This window comes from Dipodomys spectabilis, unplaced genomic scaffold (genome assembly GCF_019054845.1).
Source record: "Dipodomys spectabilis isolate Male_0828 unplaced genomic scaffold, ASM1905484v1 ptg000048l, whole genome shotgun sequence".
In the NCBI taxonomy this organism is placed as follows: Eukaryota; Metazoa; Chordata; class Mammalia; order Rodentia; family Heteromyidae; genus Dipodomys; species Dipodomys spectabilis.
The window spans coordinates 2,075,426-2,094,470 of NW_024870725.1; the positions used below are offsets into that span (position 1 = coordinate 2,075,426).

The 19,045-nt window shown below is 35.7% G+C and overlaps 1 protein-coding gene across 6 annotated transcripts in view; it reads left to right on the top strand.

Annotated features, from left to right (window-relative positions):
- The window catches only part of Pcdh11x (protocadherin 11 X-linked), a 619,725-nt gene that overhangs the window by 27,512 nt on the left and 573,168 nt on the right, over positions 1-19,045 (top strand). For all 6 annotated transcript variants that reach the window (XM_042678788.1, XM_042678789.1, XM_042678790.1 and 3 more), the window contains exon 2: positions 74-2,578. In XM_042678788.1, coding sequence (XP_042534722.1) covers positions 74-2,578 — 2,505 coding nt within the window. The remainder of the gene's footprint in view (positions 1-73; positions 2,579-19,045) is intronic.

Consider the following 19,045-nt stretch of genomic DNA (forward strand, 5'->3'; position numbering starts at 1 on the left):
ATAACTGATATCTCACAATTTATATTTACTTTTATGGTTATATTAAGTTTATATTTCACTTTATATTTTCCAGGGACAAAACATTTTTGACCTTGATATCATTGAAACACCAGAAGGAGACAAAATGCCACAGCTGATTGTTCAAAAGGAGTTGGATAGGGAAGAAAAAGATACCTATGTGATGAAAGTAAAGGTAGAAGATGGTGGCTTTCCTCAAAGATCTAGTACCGCTATTTTGCAAGTAAGTGTTGGTGATACAAATGATAACCGTCCAATCTTCAAGGAACAGGAAATTGAAGTCAGTATTCCAGAAAATGCTCCTGTTGGTTCTTCAGTAACACAACTTCATGCCACAGATGCCGATATTGGTGAAAATGCCAGGATTCATTTTTATTTTAGCAATCTAGTCTCTAACCTTGCCAAGAGACTATTTCACCTTAACACCACTACGGGACTTATCACAGTCAAAGAACCACTGGATAGGGAAGAATCACAAAGCCACAAGTTACTGGTTTTGGCGAGTGATGGTGGATCAACACCAGCAAGTGCAATGGTGCTGATAAATGTTACCGATATCAATGATAATGTCCCTTCAATCGACATCAGATACATTGTCAATCCAACCAATGGCTCTGTGATGCTTTCTGAAAATGCTCCGCTCAATACTAAAATTGCTCTTATAACTGTGACAGACAAGGATGCTGACCACAATGGTAGAGTGACATGCTTCACAGATCATGAAGTTCCTTTCAGATTGAGACCAGTATTCAGTAATCAGTTCCTGCTGGAGACTGCAGCATATCTTGACTATGAGTCCACCAGAGAGTATGCCATTAAATTATTGGCTGCAGATGCTGGCAAACCTCCTTTGAATCAGTCATCCATGCTTCTCATCAAAGTGAAAGATGAAAATGACAATGCTCCGTTTTTCACACAGCCTTTCATAAGTCTTTCTATTCCTGAAAATAACTCACCTGACACACAGTTGACAAAAATAAGCGCATCAGATGCAGACAGTGGACGTAATGCTGAGATCACTTACCTGCTGGGCTCTGATGCTCCACCTGAATTCAACCTGGACCGTCGTACGGGCATCCTGACTGCAGTGAAGAAACTAGACAGAGAAAAGCAGGAAAAATACCATTTCACAGTTCTGGCTATTGATAATGGCATACCACCATTAATGACCAATGCCACAGTGTTTGTGACTGTTCTTGATCAGAATGATAACAATCCAATTTTCACTCACAATGAGTACAACTTCTACGTCCCAGAAAACCTTCCAAAACATGGCACAGTTGGACTAATTACTGTAACTGATCCTGATTATGGAGAGAATTCTGCAGTTAATCTCTCTATTTTAGATGTGAATGATGAATTTACCATTGATCCACAGACTGGTGTCATCAGGCCAAATATTTCATTTGATAGAGAAAGACAAGAATCTTACATTTTCTATGTCAAGGCTGAGGATGGTGGGAGGGTATCACGTTCTTCTACTGCTAAAGTGACCATAAATGTAGTTGATGTCAATGACAATAAACCAGTTTTTGTCATTCCTCCTTCCAATTACTCCTTTGAATTGGTTCTACCTTCTACTAGTCCAGGCACAGTAGTCTTCAATGCCCTTGCAATTGACAATGACACTGGCATGAATGCAGAACTTCTTTATAGCATTACTGGGGGAAACACAAAAGGACTGTTTGTAATTGACCAAGTATCAGGCAATATCACCCTGAAGGAGAAATGTGCTGTTGCAGACCTTGGCTTACATAGACTGATAGTTAGAGCTATGGACTTGGGACAACCCGATTCACTTTTTAGTTTTATAGTTGTTAATCTGTTTGTGAATGAGACAGTGACCGATGCTACCCTGGTTCGTGAATTGGTGCGCAAAGGCTTTGAAACACCTGTGACCCAAAACATTGAAACAGCTGATGCATCCTCACCAACCAGTGACTATGTCAAGATTATGGTTGCCATTGTTGCTGGCACCATAACTGTCATCCTGGTGATTTTCATCACTGCAGTAGTAAGGTGTCACCAATCACCACATCTTAAGGCTTCTCAGAAAAACAAGCAAAATTCTGAATGGGTTACTCCAAACCCAGAAAATCGGCAGATGATAATGATGAAGAAAAAGAAGAAGAAGAAGAAGAAGAAGAAGAAGCATGCCCCAAAAAACTTGCTGCTCAACTTCGTCACTATTGAAGAAGCAAAGGCAGATAATGCTGATAATGATGGAAACAGTGTCACACTAGACCTTCCCATTGAACTGGAAGAGCAAACCATGGGCAAATACAACTGGGGCACTACACCCACTACCTTCAAGCCTGAAAGCCCTGATTTGGCTCTGCACTACAAATCTGCCTCTCCACAGCCAGCCTTCCAGATCCAGCCTGAAACTCCTCTGAATTCAAAGCACCACATCATCCAGGAACTGCCTCTAGATAACACCTTTGTGGGCTATGATTCCATCTCCAAGTGCTCTTCCAGCAGTTCTGATCCCTACAGTGTTTCTGAATGCAGCTATCAAGTGACAACTTTCAAGACCCCAGTGTCTGTCCATGCCAGACCGGTAGGTAACCAACTTAAGAATTCTAATTTTAGCTACATTTTGGTTATTTTCAGTTGATTGAGGTTTTACATTATTAAGAGGCTTTAAAGAAGAACTAAAGCAATATTGTATAGCATTGAAATGGACATATGAATTTATTTAAGTATATAAATTTATATATACATATATTGATAGGTATAGATAGATACATTTGGGAAGAAAATCATAAGGAAACAACTGCTAAGTCTAAGAAAATTGGGAATAAAGTGATGAAATGAAAATACAATAAGAGCAATTATGTCTGTTGATAGTGATATGATACTCCTTGTGTGAGAATATACTGAAAAACTACCTAGTAAGGATAGTAGCTATACTCTCAGTACCTTTGTGTACATGAGCTTCAGAAACATCTGGCTATATACCTTGCAGTAAAGCTTCGTAGATTCTGACAGTCCTAATATTAATGCTTCTGAGATTCCCAGATCCACTCAGGAAAATCTGTGATTTCCCAAGTAATTAAATACCACTATTTTCCCCTCAGTACTCCACCATGCTTCCAGTTCCACAGAGTATCATTTTCATTCTAGTAACATACAATTACTGAATTTATCAAGTCTTTTTATTCACACATTACAGTAAGAATGGAATTACAAAAGTTAGTACAAGTTTACTGTCATCCTCAAGCTAGACAACCAAATACATGAGAGATCTCTATTTTATATCACCAATTAAATATTTGCATATTTATGCATGATATTCAGAGCTCTTCAGAAGAAATTCTTAAAGATAATGACTTTTTGAAAATTAAGTATGTTTGCTTTCTCTAATGGGCACAAAGAGAACTAAGAGCATATTAAAACTCAAGAAATGTATGCACAGCAATTTAAAACCCAATACATTTATGAAAATGAGCTTTTACAGTATGTTTTTTCTTCATCTGTATTCCATGGAAAAATGAGCACAAATAATCTTGAAATTCATAACTAAGGTAAGTGATTTAAATTTGGTTATTTCTTTAATAAAGTGATAGATTTATCTGTTTTTTCTCTTAAAATCATGCCACATGTTCACTTTATTATTTTGTCTTTTTCACTCTAAAAAGTGTTTTCACGTTCAGTGACTAAAAGCTATGAAAATGTGCTCAGACTTAATAAAATTACAAGTATGAGATCTATGTTTTTCTACGTTGGTGAATCTTGGGTAACAAACATAATAGATACTTAAAATCTCCTCAGGACATATTTTTCTTTAAATTTAATCATTCAAAACACACTAATTTTCTTCATCTATCATTCTTTTTCTTGAGTACATTTCTGAAGAGAAAATTGTTTATGTCACTATATGAATGTTGTACAGTAATTTTGTAATAAAAAAGTTACTAAAAACTCATTGTTGCTTAAAGAAATTAGGACAGAAAATAAATTTTTTACCGGATGACAGATACTTCAATTTATATCAAGCAAAGCAAGAAACACATTTTCAAAAGTTGGTTTAGGGTGAATCTTGCACATAGTACTTCATTACTCCTCTAATTAGAAAGATGTACATGAAGAAATAAAACTAGACTAAACTACAAGGAAACATATCAGAAAATTTTCATTATGTCAGAGGAAGCAAAAGGAATGAAATACTTTTTTGTGCCAGTCCTGGGGCTTTAATTCAGGGCCTGGATGTTATCCTCTAGTTTTATTGTTCAAGGCTAGTACTTTACCACTTGAGACACTGCTCCACTTATGGTTTTTTGCTGGCAAATTGGAGATAAATGTTTTAAGTATAGACTTTTCCTCCCAGGCTGGCTTTAAATCCCTATCCTTAGGTCTCATTCTTCTGAATAGATAGTATAAGAGGCATGCACCACTGATACCCAGCTTTAAATACTTTTTACAGGTTTCAGCAAGCAGATAACATTTGGTCCTTAATACTTTAGAAAATAGTAAGCATAAATGTCTATTTAATATCAATTTTGTTACTTTTGGTTTAGAAAAAGTGTCTTATGATAAATACAAATTAATGTAGACCCCCTCATCTGAATATTCAAAGCAATATAGTTGAAAACCAAAGAGGAAGATAAAAGTTAAACCATTTTATGAAGATATGTATATGCTATTCATTGTCTTACATATACATATGAAGTACTTAATTCACTGCTTTCAAAAAAATTGTAACAAATTCTTTCAATTTGAGTTCTGAAGTTGAACTGGTCTTTCAACTTCTGAAATGGAACAAAAAGAATCTTGAGAGGGTTATATGGTTATTATTTATGGATGAAATCATATTTTAAATGATACATTTGTACAAATGATAAACACTCTGTTAGCTTAGAATTGATAGATACTCACTATTATTAAATTCAGCAATTTTGATTCTGTGCATCAATATGGTAGTAGGTCAATTTCAGTTATGTAGCATGCTTGGGAAAATAAGACTCCTAGAACACAGCCATCTGATTTTGATAATGTTATTTTTCTTGTCCTAGACTGATTCCAGGACATCAACTATTGAAATCACAGTGAGATATAACTTATTAGTAATAACATAATTCTGTTCCTTTCCTAGACATATTTCAGTGTTTTTGCAATTTCTAAATTTGACCAACATCATTACTTATGTGATTTCAATTTTCTACTATAAATGCAAGCAAGGTAAAGCCCCTCCCCCTAAAAGTGATGATCCTCAATGATCTTTTTGCTCTCTTTAGATGTAATCTAGCAATTAAAAATTCAAATTTATGGAAGTAACAGTACATTATTATAACACAGTGCTATCATACTATCTCTACTTACTCTTGAGTGTCAACAACTGTGATGAAATACAATGTTCTTTGTGTACACACTGATGATTAACATATCAGTTTTCAAACATGGAAGCATATGTGGTGTCTGATTGCTGAAGAGTTTAAACACCATCTCGTGGAATTTTGAAGTGAAGTTGAACTACATGGAAGTTATTCTCTGGAAAGTATCCAGGGAATGAAAATGTTTTAAAGACTACTTAACCAATAATTGAAAAATCAAATCCATGTAGTCCGATATTTGGAAAACATTTATTACCAACATGTCAACTACAATTACCTACCAAAACAAAATTTTGTTGAGCGGAAATAAAAATTGGAACATTTTATGTTGATTGTAACGTTTTGACTAATTTAGAAATCAAATTTTTGTAATTTTTATACATATAATTTTTTTCAAAAATAAGCTTTGTTCATATTTTATCTACAAAAAGGGGAAGTAAAGTTCTTTATATTCCCTATTAAAGATGCCTTGGTATTGTTTATATTATGAAACATGACTGCAGTCATATGGGTCATATAAACAAAATCAAGGGGCTGAGAAGGTGGCTCAGTGGTATAGCGCTTGCCTTGCATCCATGAGGCCCTGGGTTTGATTCCTCAGCACCATATAAGCAAAAAGAAAAAAGCCAGAAGTGGCTCTGTGGCTCAAGTGGTAGAGCACTAGCCTTAAGCTGAAAAGCTGAGGGGCAGCACCAAGGCCCAGAGTTCAGGCCCCACGACCGGACCCCCCCCCCCAAAAAATAACAAAAAACAAGATCAAAAGAGGGTATGATACATCTTAGAAAAATATACTCCTTTTGAGAGCTTTTTCTAAATGGAGAGTCTCACTTTTTTCAAGGCTTTCCTTACCATTCTTTCAATTATAAATGAATTGCTGTGTTTACCTTTAAAAAACAGAAAGAAAGAAATTACTAGGAAAATGTAAGGAACTTGAGTAACTTTTAAATAACGATATTCTTACTTTTCTGGCATCAAATTATTGAATATATTATATTTGGTAATATATCTTTTATAGTTTACTCATTTTCAGTGTTTTACTTAATTCATTTCCTACACAAAAATGCCACATATTGGGCTCACACTGTATTTTATGGAGAGTGACATGTTCCAATTTATACTGTGTTCTTAAGCATCTGTGATTTACTATTTCTACTAACAGAATTACAAAAAAAATAACACTAATAATGTCTTAGGACAAAAAGGGAGTATAAAGGATCCTTGTGGTTATGATATATATATGCTTCTTGAATCATTCATACTTTGTATCATTTCACCTTGAGAAGTGTGAATAAGTTTTGTTCTGTTACATATGTACATTAAAATTTGTAATTATTATAATTGTTCTTTGACATAAGTATATTTATTTATTTTTTTTTGGGTCCAGTTGTGGGGCCTGAACTCTGGGCCTGGGCGCTGTCCCTCAGCTCTTCAGCTCAAGGCTAGGGCACTACCACTTGAGCCACAGCGCCACTTCCAGCTTTTTTCTTTTTGCTTATGTGGTGCTGAGGAATCGAACCCAGGGCCTCGAGCATGCAAGGCAAGTGCTCTACTACTGAGCCACCTTCCCAGCCCGACATAAGTATATTTACAATAGATCTAGAATAGATCTATATCCTATTCAGCATTTCAAATTAGTATGACTGTAAAATATACAATATTTACATAATGGACTGGACAAGTTTCTATTAAAATATATGTTCTTATTGTCACAATACTGAAGCCTTTACACCTTCAATGATGTTACACTCCAAGAATAAATGTGCTTTCTGGCTGTCTAAACATGGTATAGTTGATTATAATAAATGAATGTAACTGCTTTAAAGGGTAATGAGAACTACCTTATGAGCTACAAACCAGCATTGAAAAATACATACTGGTAAATCTTTTGTAAAAATTATTCACTTAGAGTAACTTTATTTGTTCTTGATACATATTTTAGTTTAATTCAAGTAATTCAAAAGAATGTAAAAATTAAGCTGAATTTGTACAGTCTGAAATCAATGTCCTATCAATACCAAGGGCATTCCAAAATCTATAGTCTCAATTTAATTGTAAATAAAATGATGAAGCATAAGAAATTGAAATACTGTAGTACAGTATTGTGGCTTCACGGCCTTTGTTTATGTAAATACTATAAAATATATTTTAAATGCCCATGTCATGACCACCCTGGTATCTCCTTTTTCTTACACTAGAAACTAAAGGAGATTGCTTCCTTTTCTTCCAGTTTAGTGACCATTTCCTTTTATGACTCTAATGAGAATAATTCCTAATCATTCTATTTCATATAAAAATATCTAGTCTAATAAGAATCTCTCAAAGTTTTGTGAGTGTTGTCTTTTAATAAAATGAAAATAGAAGCTTCTATTTTAAACCTGTGACACCATCACTTAAAATATAGTTTCTGTGAGAAAGGACCTTCTAAATTGATTTCCTTCCAGATCTTTATGCTATAATATTTGCTGATATGATCCAATGATGATTCAGATTACATAGTATTTTAAATGGGCTATAAGCTAAAATAGATAATTTCTATTAGTTACCTTTGATCTTTTTGGAGAAGAATATTTATAATTGATAACATAGAAAACATGAAGAGCTACAAAAGAAAAAGCATAACAATAAGTGTTCATCTGCTTATTTCTTTGTAGTTGAAAATTTGATAGTATCTTTAACTGTCAGGTGACTTCCTGCATTTTGTGCTAGAGTTAATGGACTCCATGACTATCTTCTATGAAATGTCTTTGATATCCAATATGGTTCTCATTCTAATTACTGAATAGGAAAAGATAGACAGCAATATAACAAATCTAAAGACTAACTATAAAACCGGAAATTTTAAAAACATACTCTACTGAATCATAAGTAGACTGTCTCCACCGCCAGAATTCTCAGAAATATTTACTTTTGATTACACAAGTTGAAAACAAAATACTGAAGTGTGTTCTCTCATTTTTTTCAAGTATAAAGTTTAATTTTTAAATGTAAGATAGTAAAGCAATTTTATTCCTGAAATTATCTTTCTTTTACCTAAATATAAAATGTATGAAACAATTTATTTTAAACCATTAAATAATCTTTTCTTTATGTCTTCTCTCTACTCTGCTCACTACTATGTTGATATTATAAATAAAAGCTATACATTTTTAGAGCAATTATGAACATTTCAATTTAGGTAAATAAACTACTATTTTGTATAATATTTACCATTCAACATGAAATGATACAGCCTCATTTTATTCTTCAGTCTCCTGCATGCCTTGCTATTTCGTTAGATGCTTCACTTGCGTGTCTAGCTGGGTGTATTGTGAAGCAATACAGGATGAGTATACCTTCAGAAATCTTACACACATTTCAGTCACATCTTGTAAATGCTTTCTTTAAGTGCTCTTGTGTAATAATTTTCCATAGATGTTTTTAAGCTTGGTTATTTTGGTTTATTTTATGTATTTCAATTTATATTTTATCAGAAAAAGGTGTTGCAATAAGTTATCTGTTCTTTCATATTTAGCATGCTCTTTTTAGAAACAAGTAGGATACAATTTTTTTCCATGAATTTTATACATGACATCTGTGGTTTAATTTGATACTTAAAATTAAAACCAGGGATTTTCTCACTTATCCATATGATTTTTTTAACCTGACTGGATTCAAATTATGATACCCATATCTCAGCCTCCTGAGTAGATAGGAATAAAGTCATCAGCCACCAGCACCTGGCTACCAGTAAGTTTTTTTAAAATACAATTTATTCAGTTTGAAAGTGCTATAACTTTTGGAATTAGTCACTTTAAACTTAGAGAATTTTTTATTTTATATGATAAATATATGAACTATTTTTACACATATCTAACACTGACTTCATTATACATACTGTTTATTCATCTATATTTGACCATATTCATGCACTATTTTAGATTGACTAGTTGATAATGGAATATGCTTGCATGCTATTTATATCCACTATGAGATTAAACTACCTTCAGTGAAAATACCAAACGTTGATGAGAACTCTTTTGTGGTTAAGAAAAATGTTGTCTAGGGCTGGGAATGTGGCTCAGTGGAAGAGAACCTGCCTTGCATGCCTAAGGCCCTGGGTTCCATTCCTCAGCACCACATAAGCAAAAAGAAAAAAAAAAACAGAAGTGGCGCTGTGGCTCAAGTGGTAGAGCGCTAGCCTTGAGCTGAAGAGCTGAGGGACAGCGCCCAGGCCCAAAGTTCAGACCCCACAACCGGACCCAAAAAAGAAAAAAAAAAAAGAAAAATGTTATCTACTTTATACCAAAAGATAACTCATCATGAAAAATCAAACTCCTAATATTTTTCATGAGTTCTTACAACCAACTTTTATACTTTCCAAATTCTACATATTGTGAATTGAAATTGCTTTAGTTATCGTTATAAACATATTGCATTATATTAAATTAACTACATTTACAGGTACCATGTAATTAGAATAAAACTTACTTTGTCAAATACAATAAAATCACATTTCATTAATTTTCATGTAGTGAAATTTTTATAAAATGAAAATGAAATATCTCTGGATTTTTCTGAAAATATTTACACTTTCTGTCCTTATTGTGGAGGCCTATATTTGTTAAATAAATATTTTATTTTGTCCTTGAATGAGTTTACTGTAAATACAATATCATTCTTTTTGTCTTGATATTGATAAAAGCAATATATAATGAAATATTACTTTGAGTAAATACACAGAGCAAAGTTTCATACTAATTTTATTCTCCTCAGTGGTAGGTCAAGCAAATACACACACAATTCTAACAAATGTTAAGAAAAAACACAAAATGTTTTTAAAACGTAGTTTTTTTTTTAATGTATTTGGTTGTGGGGCTTGAACTCAGGGCCTGGGCGGTGTCCCTTAGCTCTTCAGCTCAAGGCTAGCGCTCTACCACTTGAGCAAATGCCACTTCCGGCTTTTTTCTTCTCTTTTCTTTTTTTTGTGTTTGCTTTTTTTTTTTAATTTTAATTTTTTGTAAACATACTGTACACAGGGGTTACAATTACATGAGCAAGGTAATGAGTATATTTCTTATCAAGCATTGCAGCCTCCTCCATTGTTTACCCTTCACATCTCTTCCCAGCCTCCCCCCGCCCCCGCCAATCCCTCCCCCCTCCAACCCCCCCCACCAAAGTTCTAAAGTTCTTTATCGATATGACAACTTGTACTTCTCATAGTTGCAACGGGTCCACCTGTATCCTTAAACGACTTGTGTTCCCCATTTCCTCCACAAATTACACCGACATCAAATATAGTGAAAGTAGGGGTTATACTGTGGGGGAGAGACATACAAAGCAACAAAGAAATAATCTTATAAATGCATTAGAAAAAATGCATGAAAGAAAAAAAAACATTTAAATACATATCTAAGGGTTCATTTTCCTAACATCACATTATCTGACCTTTTCTGCTTGACTCATACAAATACTAGATATTGCAAATAAGGGCAACCCTGGGACCTATGTTTCTTTGGGCTTGGCTTACTTCACTTAATATAATTTTTTCCAAGCCTTTCCATTTCCTAACAAATGAGGAAATGTCATTCTTTCTGATGGAGGCATACAATTCCATTGTGTATATATACCACATTTTCTTGATCCATTCATCTACTGAGGGGCATCTGGGTTGGTTCCATATCTTTGCTATGGTAAATAATGCTGCAATACTCATAGTTGTGCTGGTAGCTTTAGTGTGGTCTTGTTTGTAACATTTGGGTAAATGCCCAAAAGTGGGATTGCTGGGTTATAGGGGAGCTCTATGTGAAGTCTTTTGAGGAACCTCCATACTGCTTTCCAAAGTGGTTGAACAAGTTTACACTCCCACCAACAATGAAGTAAGGTTCCCTTCTGTCCACATCACCTCCAGCATCTGTTGTTGTTAGAGTTCTTGATTATAGCCATTCTAACTGGGGTGAGGTGGAATCTCAATGTTGTTTTGATTTGCATTTCTTTTATGGCTAGGAAGGTTGAGCATTTCTTCAAATGTCTATTGGCCATCCTTTCTTCTTCAGAGAAGTTTCTCTTCAAGACTTTAGCCCACTTATTTATTGGGCAGTTGTTTCTTTGAGGATTTGTTGTTGGGGGATTTAATTTTTTTAATTCCAAGTATATTTTACATATGAGACCCTTGTCCATTGTATGGCTAGTGCAGATCTTCTCCCAATCCGCCAGCTTTCTATTAATCTTGCTAGCTATGTCCTTTGCCATGCAGAAGCTCTGCAACTTCATGCAATCCCATTTGTCCAACCTTTCTTTGATTTATTGTGTTTCCGGTCTCTATTAAGAAAATTTCGGCCTGCGGCAAGGAGACATAGGGTTTCTCCTATTCCATCCTGTAATGTTTTCAGAGTGTCTGCTTTGACTCCGAGGTCTTTAATCCATTTGGAGTTGATTCTGGTGCAGGGTGATAGATAAGGATCTAGGTTTAGTTTTCTACAAGTAGTTAACCAATTTTGGCAGCACCGTTTACTGAAGAGGCTGTCTTTCTTCCATTCTATTATTTTAGCTCCCTTATCGAAGATTAGTTGGCTATAGATCTGTAGGTTCATTTCTGGGTTTTCTATTCCATTGGTCCTGAGGTCTGTTCTTATGCCAGTACCAAACTGTTTTGATTACTATGGATTTATAGTAGAGTTTGAAATTTGGTATTGATATTACACCAGCAGTGTTCCTTCCGTTGAGGAGCGTTTTTGCTATTCGGGGTCTTTTATTGTTTCATATGAATTTTTGCATTGCCTCTTCTATTTCCTTGAAGAATGAGGGTGGAATTTTGATAGGTATTGCATTGAATTTGTAGATAGCCTTGGGAAGTATTGCCATTTTCACGATGTTAATCTTTCCAATCCAGGAGTATGGGAGGTTTTGCCATTTTCTAAGTTCTGTTTTGATTTCCTTTTTCAAGCTTTTAAAGTTTTCATCATATAGGTCCTTCACTTCTTTTGTTAAGTTAATTCCTAGGTATTTTATTTTTTGTGGGGCTATTACAAATGGAGTTACTTTCCTAATTTCAGCCGCACTTTTCTCATTGTTGGCATACAGAAAAGCCATTGATTATTGGGGGTTAATTTTATACCCTGCTACTTTGCCAAAGTTTTGAATCAGCTTGAGTAATTTGGGAGTGGAGTCTATGGGATACTTTAAATATAAGATCATTTCATCTGCAAAGAAGGAGAGTTTTATTTCTTCTTTCCCTATTTGGATCCCCTTTATGTTTGCATCTTGTCTTATTGCTGTAGCTAGGCATTCTAATACTAGATTGAAGAGAAGTGGAGAGAGTGGACATCCTTGTCTTGTTCCTGAGTTAAGAGGAAATGGCTTTAGTTTTTCACCATTAAGTATAATGCTGGCTGTAGGTTTGTCATATACAGCCTTTATTGTATTGAGGAATGTTCCATGGATTCCTAATTTTTCCAAAACCTTCATCATAAAGGGGTGTTACATCTTGTCAAATGCTTTTTCTGCATCTATTGAGATAACCATGTGGTTCTTATCTTTTCTCCTGTTGATACGATGAATAATATTAATTGATTTGCATATATTGAACCAGCTTTGCATCCCTGAAATGAATCCTGTTTGATCGTGGCATATGATTTTTTGGATGAATTGTTGAAGAAAATTGGCTCAATTTTGTTGAGAAGTTTTTCATCAATGTTCATCCAAGAAATGGGTCTATAGTTCTCTTTTTTGATGAGTCCCTGCCTGGTTTTGGGATGAGGCTTATGATGGCTTCATAGAATGTGTTCGGTAGTGAACTTTCTCTTTCAATTTCATTGAAGAGTTGGAGGAGTATTGTTGTGAGCTCTGCTTTGAAGGCCTTGTAGAATTCCGCTGTAAAACCATCTGGTCCTGGACTTTTCTTAGCTGGGAGGTCTCATATTGCTGTTTCTATTTCAATGCTTGATCTGGGCCTGTTAAGATGGTTTAACTCATCTTGGTTTAGTTTTGGCATGTCAATATTTGCTAGGAAAAGGTCCATTTTTGTCAAGTTCTCAAACTTATTAGCATAAAGTTTTGAGAAGTATTCCCTTATAATGTTTTGAATCTTGTTTTTTTCAGTGGTGATGTTTCCATTGTCATCTCTGAATTTATTTATTTGGGTGTGTTCTCTTCTTTTTCTGATAAGATTTGCTTAGGGTGTGTCAATTTTGTTAATTTTTTTGAAGAACCAACTCTGTTTTGTTTAATCTTTCTATGGTTTTTTTGGATTCTAATTCATTTAATTCTGATTTAATTTTATTTATTTCTTTCCGTCTAGTTTATTGAGGTTTATCTTATTGCTCTTTTTCATGGAGGTTTAGATGTGTCATTAAATTGTTTCAGATCTCTCCAATTTATTGATGTAGGAGCTCAGAGCTATAAATTTGCCTCTGAGTACTTCCTTTTCTGTGTCCCAGAGTAGCTGGTAATTTGTGTGCTCATTTTTGTTGAATAGCATGAACATTTGAATTTCCTTTCTAATCTCTTCCATGACCCACTGGTGATTCAGCAGTATGTGGTTCAGCCTCCATGTGTTACTGGATTTTCTTTGGTGGCTTTTGGTGTTGAGTTCTAATTTTATTCCCTTGTAGTCAGAGAGAATGCAAGGTATAACTTCAATGTTTCTCAATTTGGACAAATTTGCTTTGTGGCCTAAAATGTGGTCTATTTTAGAAAATGTTCCATGTGTTGATGAGAAAAACGTGTATTCTGATGCTGCTGGGTGAAATATTCGATAGATGTCTGTTAAATCTAGTTGATCTATGCAGCTGTTTAGATCTGCGGTTTCTCTGTTGAGTTTTTGCCGAGTTGATCTATCTAGTGGGGAGAGTGGTGTGTTAAAATCCCCAACAATTAATGTCTTTGGATCTATGTGGGATTTGAGGGAAAGTAGTTTTTCTTAGATAAATTTGGGTGCTCCATTGTTTGGCAAATAGATATTTAGAATTGTAATATCCTCCTGAATGAGAAATCCCTTAATTAGTATGTAGCGACCTTCTTCATCTGTTCTCACGAATTTTAAGTTGAAGTCTATTTTATCTGATATTAGGACTGCAACTCTCGCCTGTTTTTGGGGGCTGTTTGCTTGGTTGATTTTGCTCCAGCCTTTAACATTGGAAATGTGTTTGTTTTTATGGGCAAGATATGACTCCTGAAGGCAGCGTATAGAAGGATCTTGTTTTTTAATCCAACTAGACAGTATGTCTCTTAATTGGAGAGTTAAGTCTGTTAATGTTAAGAGATAGGACTGAGAGGTATTTGGGAGTTCCTGCCATGTTATCCACCTTCTTGGGGGTTGTGAAAACTGAGTTCTTCCTATAGTTCTTGGATTCTCAGTTTGGGTGCAGTTTTTTGGCCTTTATTGTGGTCTTGTTGGTTTTCTATGTGTAGGACATCTTTATGAATCTTTGGTAGGGCTGGTTTGGTGGAGATGTATTGTTTCAATTTTTCTTTTCTATGGAAGGTTTTTATTTGACCTTCAATTATGAAGGAGAGTTTAGCTGGGTACAATATTCTTGGTTGATAGTTGTTTGTTTTTAGGGCTTGGCATACATCATTCCAGGCTCTTCTTGCTTTGTTTGTCTCTGCTAAGAAATCTGAGGTGATTCTAATTGCTTTCCCTTTATAGGTGATTAATCTTTTCTCCACAGCTTTAAGGATCTTTTCCTTGGTCTGAGTTGATCCTGTGTGGATTATAATGTGATGGTGGGATGTTCTATTCTGATCTGGTGTATTTGTAGTTCTAAAAGTTTCTTGTATCTGAATAGGCCTATCTTTTTGCACATTTGGGAAGTTCTCTGCTAGGATTCTGTTAAACAAATTTCCTAGACCATTAACTTCTGTTTCTAGGTGCTCCTCTACTCCCATTATCCTTAGATTAGGAGCTTCTGATGGTGTCTTCCATGTTTTGGATAGATCTATCATATTTCTTGGACTTGTCTTGGATGGTTGTATGTTCTTTCTCTATAATATCTAGGCTGTCTTCAATCCCGAGATTCAATCTTCTGCATGGTTTAACCTGCTGTCAAGTCTTTCTACTTTGTTTTTTATTACTTTTCCTTCTAATTGGTCAGCTTTGATGGCTTCAAATTCTTTGTTCAAGCTTTGTTTTAGATGTTGTATGAACTTCTTTACTTCCTTAATTTGGTGTTCAGTGTTTATTCTCAAATCACCTAGTTGATTGGTTATGGTTTCCTTGGACTCCTATTCCTTCTGTTGGGGTTCATTCAGCATTCCCTTTGTGGTCTCCCTGACTTCCTTCAGCTCTTTGTTAATGTATCCCATGAATGCCTTTAGTGATCTTTGTGTATTCTCATCCTGCTCTCTCAATTCCTGTATTACTCTTTGCTTAGCTTCCTCCCGTTCATGCCATTGCTGTAGTTCTCTTTGAGTGTTCTCAGCCTGTTCACGCCATTCCTGCCTTTGTCTTTGAGTACTCTCAAGCTGCTCATGCAAATCCTGTATCAGTTTTTGAGTAGCGTCCTCACGCTCATGATATTCCTGTGTAAACCTTTGGATTGCCTCCTCTCTCTCTCACACACTCATACAGAGTCCTTTGTAGGTTTTCAATCTTTTCCTGCATTGACCTTTTGTTTGCCTCCTCTCTCTCCCTATCACGTTCATACAGAATTCTTTGTATGTTTTCATTCTTTTCATTTATCATGTTTGCCAGCAGTGTTTGTAGAGCTATTTGGGAACTCTCCTCTGGATTATTCATTATCTGTTCTGTCCCCTGATTATCATGAATGGGAGTGGAGATACCCGGACTTGCCATTTTTCTTGTGGTTTTCCGGCTTACTCTGCCCATTTGGGATAAAAATAACACCAGTTTTGTGCTAGAACACTATCTTAAAGCAAGCATCAACCAAAGTCTGAATTTGCACAGTCAAAAGTCTGCAGATACAATCTAGTTCAACAGATAACTCTATTCAACATCAAACAAGTATATATTAATGGGCTACAAACCGCAAAGAAGAATTTGGTAAACCAGAAATTATTAGGGTTAGGGAGAGATGTGGGTAAAAAATAGGAATAGAGTGATGTGGGAAGGTACAGGGAGAGTTAACTTAACTAAGTCCTAATCTCAAAGCAGGAAATAGGTTGGATAGGATGAATGTAGAGAGAGAGAAAGCAAGAAGAAAGAGAAAGGAAAAAAAAGAGACAAGCAAAAGTAGAAAAATAAAAATTAAAATATGCAGATATGAGAACAAACTATTCAAAGAACGTGAATATAATGAGAGAAGGGAAAGGATGTAAAGGAGATGTGAAAAACTTAAAAATAAAAGTAATTAAAATATTATATAGGTATAAAGAGGTAGTACTGCTATTAAGAAATTTAAGTCTCAGAGATTTTGAATTGAGTAATAAATTTGTGGATTAAGTGTGTACACAATGGGGGATAGGGTCTAATATTCAACTACGGGTTTATCTGAGATTGTGCAAAACAACAATTAAGTCCCATAAAGAAGAACAAAAGAGAAAAAAAGGTGAGAAGGATAAGGAAGAAAGAAAAAAAGATCAGACGTTCAGTCAAGCTAAGGAAAAAACAAGAAGAAATTTTTTTAAAAAAAATAAAAGAAAAAGAAAAACGCACACACGCATGTATCTCTAAAATAAAGATTATGAGGGGAAAACAGTTACTAGAAAACAATTTTTTTTCAAAAAAGGTAAAAATTAAAAATTAAAAAATGTTTTAGAAAAGAAAAAAAAATTATAAAAGGTATAAAAAAAAGAAGAAGAAGAAGAAGAAAAAAGTTCTTTGATTTTTTTGGGAGGGTTGAGAAAAATCCTGTATCTCCCTTATGTCTGTAATCAGCCTCTGGTTGGAGTCTCTGGTCTGCTTGTGGTCCTGTGGCTTGGTTGTTTTCTTAAGTCAGTTTGTTTGGACAGGCAGAAAAATGCTCTGCTTTACCCAGGATTTTGTGATCCTCCTGCCAAGTTAGTTCAATGGGAGGTGGGTCTGCTTTGAGTATCACAAAAGAGGGAGATGGCTTTTTACTCAAGTTTGGAGATGCTGTGATGAGGCTAGGTTCTGGGTAGAGTTAAGGCCTTTCAGCAAACAGTAGCTTTTCCTGGGGGCTGGTTTGTGAGAAACACGCAGAGCCCAGCCTGGAGCCACTCTCAGGGTTTCTGTTTACTGAATTTCAGTTGATTGTGGAGGCTGCTAAAGGGAGGGGCAGCCTCTGGCTCTGATTACCCAGTGGAGAAAGCCAGTCCTAGGGCTGGCGCCCAAACTGGGTGACTTTTCCCTGGGTGGAGCTGAGTCTGGCAGGTCACGCCATTAAGTTCTTGTGACCTGCTAAATGACTAGCAGCTCCACCGAGCTTTGTAGATATCCAAGATGGAGATCTCCGGTACTGGGTGGGGAGGGGTGGCGTTCCCTTCTCTGTTCCCTGAGAAGGAGTGAGGACTTCAGGCTTCTACTCACACCGAGTCTTGGTTCCTGGCTCGTCTCTGGTCTATAAACTGCAGGATGAAGATGTCTGCTCCTTGTCGGTTCTTGCTGATGTTGAGTAGAATCCGCTCGCCCACCGCATCTGGCTCCTTCATCCTGGACTGTCTCTGTTTCAGGTATGGCAGTACGGCAGCCGCCACTGCCGCCGCTGCTACTGCTGTCGGCGCAGCGGCAGCTGCTGTCAAGAGCTCAGATCTGTCTCCTTGCCTGGATTTTCCCTCTCTGGCCTAACTCTCTGCCCTGTGATGGCACACTTAGTGTGACTCTCTTGCTTAGGACTGTTCACTGGAACTCTAAAACTGCTTTCTATGCGAGAGCTTGTTTAACCTCCAGCTTCTCCTCCACCATCTTCCCGGAACTCTTCCCAGCTTTTTTCTTTTTTCTTATGTGGTGCTGAGGAATGGAATCCAGGGCCTCAGGCATGCAAGGCAAGAGCTCTACCACTGAGCCACCTTCCCAGCCCTAAAACATAATTTTTACTGTATATTATATCTTAGTTGCCCAAATCAATTCAAATTATCATTGCAAAAATACATTACAACAGAAGAGTATTCATAAACGCTGTCACCTTATACAAACTAGTTCTCATAATTCCCACGTGAAGCTCAGAAATTGTTTGGTGTCACACTTTTATATGGTTATAAAATAAATTATCTTTTTGTCAAACAAACATAAAAATAGTCTTATATGCAGTGGTGGAATAAATCCATAAAAAGAAAATCACAAGCATCCTGATAAACTGGTTTATAAGTTTCTAAATGAGACTATGTATATATATATTATAATTTTTTTAATTGTGAGAATGCCGTACAGAGAAGTTACAATTACATGGTCAAGATAACGAGTATATTTCTTATCAAGCATTGTTGCCTCCCCTTTGTTTCCCCTTCCCATCCCTTCAATAGTCCTCCCTTCCTCCCAGCCGATCCACCCCCATCCCCCCACCAAAGCTGTTAAGTTCGTTTTTCGACATAACCACTTGTACACCTCATAGTTGCAATAGATCCACCTGTATCACTAGTTAAAGATGTGTTTTTTTTTCCCTTCCCCTCCACGAATTGTAACAAGATCAAATAAAGTGAAAGTATGGGTTATACTGTGGGGGAGGGTCATACAAAGCAACATAGAAATCATCTTATAAATATGATAGAACCAATTACATGAAAGGAAAAACAAAAACAAAAAAAAAACATTTGAATACTTATCTTGGGGTTCATCACCTAATAACTTATCTGACCTTTCC